We start from the raw sequence: 8,752 nt of genomic DNA, 5'->3' as shown, positions 1-8,752 counted from the left end.
ATGGGCCATGCAGTAGACTGAGCAGGGGCTCCCCTAAGCCGCTGCCCAGCAGGGTCACCGAGGACAGGCATCAGCTAGCACTGATGAAACCTGGTGAAAGCTTCTCACCAGGTCATGGAAAGGCCTCTTCCTGGCCTGTGCGGGGCTCTGCCAAGATGGGAGTTAGGAATGCTCCTGGGCTCCGCTGAAAATGAATTCTGGGTGGCCAGGAGCCTCCATAGGCTGGGAGCCCCTCACACTGGCCACTGGCTGAGTGCTCATATCCAATCGCTCTTCAGAGGTTCTAGGTCACCTTTGGATCATTCCAGCCCACAGAGTGGGTCCTGTCTCTAGCCTGCCAGGCTCATTTTCTACCTCCTGGAGATTCACACGCAAGGTGCTCCCTGGAGGACCCAGGAAGTGGTGTGGAGCACCTAAAACGCATTCTGTCCAGCCCAGCTGAGCACAAAGAAACACAAGCTTCTGTCCCAGTGGGGTCTGACCTGGGACTGAACACTGGTGTCACGCTGAGTGAGGTGGAGGAAATGGTTCAGTAGCCATGATGTTCGGTGGGACTTGCTCTGCCCCAAAACAGAAGTGGCACCACAGACCAAAGCCTCTACTGGGACAGCTTCTGTCCTGCTTCTCCAGGGTTGTTGTCCCGCCTCTCATTGATCCTCATTCAGTATACCCATGTGCTTGTTTGTGAGGAAGTCCAGAAAAGGAATGTTGCAGATGGCCTGGTGAATGTTACTCACTGTAATTTCTTTGGGAATCCTGGTCCAAAATATAAAGGGTGTCATCAGACTTTTCTCTCATTCCAGTGATGTTTGAATATAATGTTATCTTCCTCCCTTTATGGGAGGAAGAGTGTCCTGCTTCCCCAGGGCTGCTCTGGGAACAGAAAGCAGCTGACTGCACTCTTTCTCATCTACAGCAATTCCTTCCAGCTCCAAGAAATGACCTACCCCCAACCAGTTAGTCTATCTCAGGTCTCAGAGCTGACCTCCTAATCACAGACCCAAAATAGGAGTCAAAAAGTTGGTTGAGGGCCCGGAGAGATAGCACAGCGGCGTTTGCCTTGCAAGCAACCGATCCAGGACCAAAGGTGGTTGGTGCGAATCCTGGTGTCCCATATGGTCCCCCGTGCCTGCCAGGAGCTATTTCTGAGCAGAGAGCCAGGAGTAACCCCTGAGCACTGCCGAGTGTGGCCCAAAAACAAAAACAAAAACAACAAAAAAAAAGTTAGTTGAGGGGCCGGAGATATAGCACAGCGGCGTTTGCCTTGTAAGCAGCCAACCCAGGACCTAAGGTAGTTGGTTCAAATCCCGACATCCCATATGGTCCCCTGTGCCTGCCAGGAGCTATTTCTGAGCAGATAGCCAGGAGTAACCACTGAGCACTGCCGGGTGTGGCCCAAAAACCAAAAACCAAAAAAAAAAAAAAGTTAGTTGAATGACAGGAAAAGAGATTCTGAGGACTGAGAAAAAAAGGAAGTAAAGTGGATGGCAAATCACTATCCATTTGTTTGGGGCTGTGTCAGGGATAGCTCCCAGTCATGATAAGGGACGGACAATAGAACAGCAGCAACAAGCAAAAAACAACCAAAACAAAAAAACAAAACAAGGGGCCGGGCGGTGGCGCTAGAGGTAAGGTGCCTGCCTTGCCTGCGCTAGCCTTGGACGGACCGAGGTTCGATCCCCCGGCGTCCCATATGGTCCCCCAAGCCAGGAGCGACTTCTGAGCGCATAGCCAGGAGTAACCCCTGAGCGTTACCGGGTGTGGCCCCCCCCCCAAAAAACAAAACAAAACAAAACAAAACAAAAAACCCCCACAACGCACCAACCAACCACCATGCAGAAATATTACACTTGGTGAATCGGAGCACCACAGAACTTGGGGCCTATTTCTGTCTCCTGTAAATGTAGGAGACAGGCCCAGCTGGTGTGGATATTCAGCTTCAGACCCATCAGGGGCACTTTGCCTACCTTCTCTTCTCCAGGACCTTCTGCCCAAGGCAGTGTTCTCTGGCAGTGTTCATAGGCACTCCAGTTATAAATGCCTCTAATGAGACACATTAGGACAAATAATATTTGTTTCCTCTGGAAGAAAAGCCTGGCTGTGGAATAAAGGCCTTAAGGGTTTCAGAAGAGAGGAAAATCCAGAGTCCTGATCACTGGTCAGTGGACAGACAGCCGGGAGGAATGGAGAAGCTGAGTCAGTGAGATCAAGGCTACACTGTGGATGTGGTGAAGAAGCCAAGTAAACACCCCCCACCCCCCAAAAAAGAACGACCCAGTTTCTTAAAAAAAAAAAAAAAAAAAAGGAAGCTCTAGCCTGGGAGAGTCCAACAGTGTGAAAAGAGTGAGCTATGAGATGCAACACCTGGTCTGCCCCCGACGTCTGGCACATCACGGCCACCCCGGTCATCAGACACCACAAAGAGCTGGTAGGGCAGAGTGTCAGCAGCGGTGGTAGGCGCCTGGGCAAAGCAGAGTTTTCACAACAAAAACTTCTTTGAAAAAAAAAAAAAAAAAACTTCTTTGAAAGTGACTCAGAAAAGTCTTTGGTCTGGTGCTGTCCATGCCTCAAACATCAACAGCTCTGTCTCCTACTGGAAAGATTCACAGCATGCAGGAGGCCAAGATTTGATTCCCCAGCACCTTATGGTATCTCTGAGCACAGTCCTAGGAGAAGTCCTTGAGCACTGCCACATGTGGCCCATAAAAAGAACAACAAAAACAAAAACCATCCAACCACAAAACACTTCAACACAATTAAGTCTTGCTGGGCAACGAGACGGAAGAGACAGACCCAACATGCCCACCCTGAGGGAGGAGGTACCTGCTGTGGGACGCTGTCTGGTACCCGACTGCTAACGCCTGTCTCAGGATGTCACTCACCAGCTGCTCTGTGGCCTGCAACAGACAGAAGATGCTGTCATCTTACAACAGTGAGAAGGGCTGCTCTAACCTCCTGTTGCCCGACCTCTGGGAACAACTGGGCTTAATCAGAGAACTCAAAGTTTGAGGGAGAGGATAAAGACCCTAATAGCAAATCCCGATAACAATCAGGAAGGCTGGGAGTCTGGGAACTCACAAATGGGAACTGTTCACTGGTCGGTACTTCTAAGGAAAGGCCTTAAAGGATCACGTGTGACCAGCAAAGGACGAGTCCCTTGGCCAGGGACAGCTGCTACTGCAAGTGGAGAAATCCCCCTACTTGCTGACACAACTCTCACCTTAAGACTACTGAAAAAGTTTTGCGACTGATACTGAAAATGACACTCCAGAGACATCAGCGCAAAAGTTCTTGTGGAGACTTTAAACATGGAGAGGAAACATGATTCCACTTATTTGGAAAGTGGCCTGAGATAGTATTAGGGCAGTCAACATTTTGCCTTGCATGGGCTTAACCCCCATGAGATCCCTGGCACACTAGGACAGATGCCTTAAGCAGAGTCAGAAGAAGACCCTAAGAATAGCTGTGTGAGGTCCCAAATGTCCTCTGCCCCCCAAAAAACAAACCCCTATCTGCCCACCCCCTATAGACTCACAGAAAGAAAAATTAAGCTCAAGCCCATCGTTTTAGTGCTCAGCTCTTACCTGAAGAGTTAAAGAGTTGGGATCCAGATGGCCCCTCTTATTCAGACCTGCCCCCCCACCTCCCCGCCCCGCCAGTGTGTAACCACATTTACTGATTTTGGTTTCTGTGCCATAGCCAATAGGGCTCAGAGCATACTCCTAGTGGGCTTGGGGACCATTAAGGAATGAATGGGATCAAATCCCATCTGCTGTGTGCAAGGCGAGTGCTCTCCCTGCTGTACGATGGCTCTAGCCCCAGGCACCCACCTTTAAAATCATGTCCTCGACCACAGACGCATACACGTTCCTATGAAGCGCCACAGGCTGCAGGGTGATCCCAATCTGAAAAAGCAGAAGAAAACCCCTCACTCTCATCTCTCTGTGATTATCAGCTTGCTCCTCGGCTGCCTAAAGACATACATAGGTGGAAGAATGGGCCTCCCCCAATGTGCTGGACAGAATACATGGGACAGGCAGGTTTACCCTCTGACTCTGGGAACATCTGAAGGTACCTGCGAAACTCTTACTCCCAAATCTCCTTCCCAGAAACACACGGTCAGGATTCTCCGTGACCTCTTGCCACAGGAGTGAGTACCTGAGAGCCTCTGCTTGGACTCTCACTAGCCTGATTTGCAGTTTGTCAAAATATTCCTGGCACCATGCCCTTCTGCCCCACCCCCAATCTCCACCCGCTAAAGAAAACAAACTCCACCATGCACTTGGAACCTAAACAGCTATGGGTTCCTTGGGGTGAGTAGCTCAGGTAGGGCCCTGAGGGGTGGTTTTGCAGGCAGGAAGAGCTGCCTTTGGAACCAGGATGCCAGGCCTGATGAGGGGGCTTTTTCTTTTTGATCCCGGTGGTGCTCAGGGTTTAACTACTGACTCCACACTCAGGGATCACTCCCGGTGGGTTTCAGGGACCATATGGGATGCCAGAGACCAAACCCAGGTTGGCTGTATGCAAGGCAAACTCACTCTACTCTGGCTCTCTATGGAGGCAAAAGAGAAAAAATGGGAAACCAAAGCCAAGGGCCGCCTGGATCTCTCTGTGTCTGCTTCTACCACATGCCCAATGAACATTTTTGTTTTGGGGCCATACCTAGCAATACTCAGAGGTTATTCCTGCCTCTGCATCAAGAATCACTCCTGATGGTGCTTGGGGACCATACGGGATTCTGGGGATTGGGGCTCTGGTTCACTGAGTTCAAGGCAGACACCCTACCTGCTGATTCTCTCTCTTTGGCCACCCAACAAACAATTCTTATACCTGTAGTGATTTTCCTTGTCTACGTAGGGCCATGGTGTGAAAGGGGCCCCAGAGAAGAAGCCCCATGCCTACTAGGCAGGGCTCAAGCATACATGGATTTCTCTAGAAAAAGCTAGAGATTGATCACACATAGCCCCCTACCTTCTGTGTGACATCCCCAATAAATTCGGACCCTGGAGTTGGGGGCAGGTAGAACTTCACTTCTTCTTGTTTCTCCTCCTGCTCTTTTTTAATGTTCATTTTCAACGGCTCTGAAAGGTTGACGATGTCTACCTCCTCCTCTGTTTCAGGCTCTCTTTTCTGAAACTGCTGCAGGTCCTCGAGCTTCCGGCAGAGGCTGTCGGCCGAGGAGAGGGATGACGGGCACTCTAAATGAGAGGGAAGGAGGCTGCTGATATCATGGCCCTTCTGCCTCCTTGGGACCCAGACAGGAAGGGGACATTGTCTAGGGAGCTGCCCCAACAAGCTCTGCACCTGGTGTCACAATCACAGTGACTGAGGCAGAAGCCACTCAGGGCAGTATGTAAAGATGGCACCTAAGACAAAAGAATGTGAATACTATTGTAATCCAGGCCTCCAGCTCCAAAATGCTAAATATTCAACCAAAATGGTTTTTCAGGTATCCAAAGATCTAGAAAATTCAGTGCCAAATGAAGAGAGAAAAATTAACCATGCTGTCACTACAGTATCTGCATGTTAGTGCACAAGGTGAACTCAAGTTTTAATACACAAATCTGCTCAAATCTTCAAGTTATCACTTGAAGTCAGCAGAGGCTGTGGGAAGTTTTGGGTGAATGGCTTTGGCTTACTGGCTCAGTAAGGTCCAGAGCAGGTATATATGAGGCTGGGGGCAAAGCAGCTGGTTCCTGGCTGGGGCTCACAAACTCATCTATCTGCTGTACAAAAAAACAATAAAAGGCTTATTTCTGTGGGGTTCTCTGCTTCACACCTGCTGCCAGTGAGCTATGGAGTCATCATGATGATGTCTAGTCCCTGGGGGATCTAGATGAAGGAAGCAACTAAGTCCCTGGTCTGGCAGCACATGCTGAGACACTGGAATGCTTGCTAGATCCTAAAGGATATCCTGTGTTCAGAGATTTGGGTTTCTTCAGCTTGGGGGAACAGGAGTAACCTGTTCTCACAGGTAACTAAGGCTTTTTAAACTTATTTTTGTGTGCCATCCCAGCAGGGATCAGGAGAAATGGATCTGTGAGGGATCAACCCTTGGTCTTCAGCATGCAAAGCATGCACTCTAGCTGCTGGGCTCTCTCTAACCCTTTTTAATCGTCTACTGTGAATACCAGACATGTCATATGCCCTTGTTCTACCCATAAAACAGCCTAAACATAACTTATCATCATAAATGATACTATTTTTTTTAAATGATACTTTTTTGTTGTTTTAGGGTCATACCCAGAAATGCTCAGGGGTTACTCTTGGCTCTGAACTCAGAAATTACTCCTGGTGACCATATGGGTGCAAGGGGTAGAACTTGGGTCAGTTGGGGCCTGAGCGGTGGTGCAATCGGTAAGGCGTTGGCCTTGCCCACACTAGCCTAGGAAGGACTGCGGTTCAATCCACCATCATCCCATATGGTTTCCCTAGCCAGGAAAGATTTCTGAGTGCACAGCCAGCAGTAAGCCCCGAGTGTCACCGGGTGTGGCCCCAAAACAAAACAAAACAAAACCTTGGGTCAGCCATGTATAAGGCAAACGCCTTACCCACTCTACTACTACTACTGCACTGGCTTTTTCTGTTTGTTTGTTTGTTTGTTTGTTTTCCTGACTCTGATTCAGGAATGGTGCTTGGAGAGCATATGGGATGCTAGGAACCAAACCAGAGTCAGCAGCACACAAGGCATATGCCCAATCTGCTGTGCTATCACTCCAGCTCAAATGCTGTACCATTTTGAAGGTGAGGGGGCAAAATCATCTATGAGGGGACCTGAAGTCACAGGTCAGGACAAGTCACATCAATGTAGAGTAAGGAAGGATCAGGAACGTCTTAAAGAAGAAATGATGCTAGGAGGTTTCTGGGACACCACACTCACACTGACTTCTGTTCTGTAGGGTGTGGGGCTAGTAGGGGATGGACCAGAAGGGGCACAAGGCCATAAGTGAGTGTAGACTTGGTGTTAACTCTCCTGAGTCCTTGAGTCCCTTCATATCAGCACCTCAGCAGGAAGGTGGGCTTGGGGTGTGTACATCTCATGTGCTCACCGGGCTCACTGTCGATCCTCGTCAGCACGTCCTCGATGGAGTCACCTTCGTTCCGCAGACTCTCGGGATCAGGTGGGGTGTAGCCATGGCAGCGACACCAGTGTGCGATGTGCTTGGTCTTCAGGGGACTCAGGTGGTGGAATCTTGGATTCTTCTCCAAAATTTCTTGTAAGACTTTTCTCATTGTCATTGCTCTTTGCCACTTTGGGGGGGGGGGGGGAAGGATAAAAAGGAATTTCATTAAATTTTTCAACTAAGTAGATCTGTACAAACAAATCAATGATGAAAATAAAAGAATTTCCCCTTAATGCCTGTAAAATCAAGTGTAACTGCCTAGATGTGTTGCCTAGTGGGTGTTTCAGGTAGTCTCAACCCCGAACCTTCGACTCCCCTTCCTCTCAGACACCTCAAAATTAGATCAAACCAAAACTTTCTCTTAGTGCAAAATATTTCTGATGACCCCAATCTGACTAGTCATGGTCACATAAAAATAACTCAATATATACTTGATTGCTTTGTTTTTTTTTTTTTTTATCAGGTTCCAGGGTTTTGATTTTAATTTACCCTAAAGCAAACCATCTAGTTTAGGCATTCATATAGAAAAAGTATAAATCCCAGAATCACTTTTTTAAAAAGTGACAGATGGTATTACTGGGTAAGGTACTTGCCTTGCACACACTGACTCAAGTTCAATCCCTGGCACCCCAGCTAGTCAGTCTTCTGAGCCCTGCCAAGAGTGAAATCTGTACACAAAGCCTGAGTACCAGCAGGCGTGGCTCCCAAACCAAAGAACAAAGAGCAAATCAAAAACTTATGTACAAGTCAGTTGTAAAATAATTATCATCAACCAGGAACCTGAACTTGACTGAGTGTATCTTGCTTTTGAAACAGCACAAATTGAGTTTTAATATACTAAATTCATTTTAAAAAATCAAGGCAGAAAAAAAAATGTAGGCCCTTTATGAAGGCTAGTTTGGGGGCTGAAGAGATAACACAGTGAGTAAGGCACTTGCCTTACATGTGGCCAACCTGGGTTTGGTTCCTGGCATCCCTGGGCTCCTCCAAAAGTGATTCCTGAGCACTGCCAAGTGTGGCCCCCCAACATAACAAAAGAAACCAAAACTAAAAAAAAACAAACCAAAACCAAATATACACACACAAAAAGCTAGCTATAATTCTAGAAGAGCCACAAGGGGGAGGAGGGTGGCTTTAAGGTAAACTTTTATTAAAACAATGGAAAACTCTTCCAAATTTATTAAAACAATGGAAAAATACTTCCTTTTCATAAGATTCATTTTACAGAGGAAAAAATATTGACTTAAATATGTGATCAAACCATAAGTTTTCTACTTAAGCTTTTTGTTTAATAATGACAATATTTTCTAATATTTTCTATTTGTAAAATGCTAGTTTTCTGCTCAGTAATTTTACATATATCACTTCATAGAGTCAAAAAGTAACAATGCTTATTTCCAGTTTACAAATAAGAAAGTGGAAAATGGGTTTAAAAGATTTCAAGGTGACAGATCTTGGTTTGAGATTGCAGATAAGCCACAATTTTAAAGGAGAAAAAAATTCCACCACAATCTACTTCTCAGCAGGCTGCGCATTTTCTCCCTACTCTGAGGAGCAGCTGTGGAGGTGGCTGGGGTGCACGTGGTGTCCCCTCTCCCAGACCCCCATCTTGGAGGGGACCTGTGTGT

General features: G+C 47.5%; 1 protein-coding gene across 2 annotated transcripts in view; it reads right to left on the bottom strand.

The window, feature by feature from the left end:
• Positions 1-229: 229 nt before the first annotated feature.
• The window catches only part of YEATS2 (YEATS domain containing 2), a 94,909-nt gene continuing 86,386 nt past the window's right edge, over positions 230-8,752 (bottom strand). For both annotated transcript variants that reach the window (XM_049775816.1, XM_049775817.1), the window contains exons 26-30: positions 7,050-7,251; positions 4,972-5,198; positions 3,831-3,905; positions 2,824-2,897; positions 230-756 (exon numbers count right to left, since the gene is read on the bottom strand). In XM_049775816.1, the coding sequence (XP_049631773.1) occupies positions 648-756; positions 2,824-2,897; positions 3,831-3,905; positions 4,972-5,198; positions 7,050-7,251 (687 nt within the window). In that variant the 3' untranslated portion in view covers positions 230-647. The remainder of the gene's footprint in view (positions 757-2,823; positions 2,898-3,830; positions 3,906-4,971; positions 5,199-7,049; positions 7,252-8,752) is intronic.

Source organism: Suncus etruscus, chromosome 6, assembly GCF_024139225.1.
Source record: "Suncus etruscus isolate mSunEtr1 chromosome 6, mSunEtr1.pri.cur, whole genome shotgun sequence".
Lineage (NCBI taxonomy): Eukaryota > Metazoa > Chordata > Mammalia > Eulipotyphla > Soricidae > Suncus > Suncus etruscus.
Note: the sequence above shows the minus strand (reverse complement) of the source record. Positions and strands in the feature narration are given on the sequence as shown.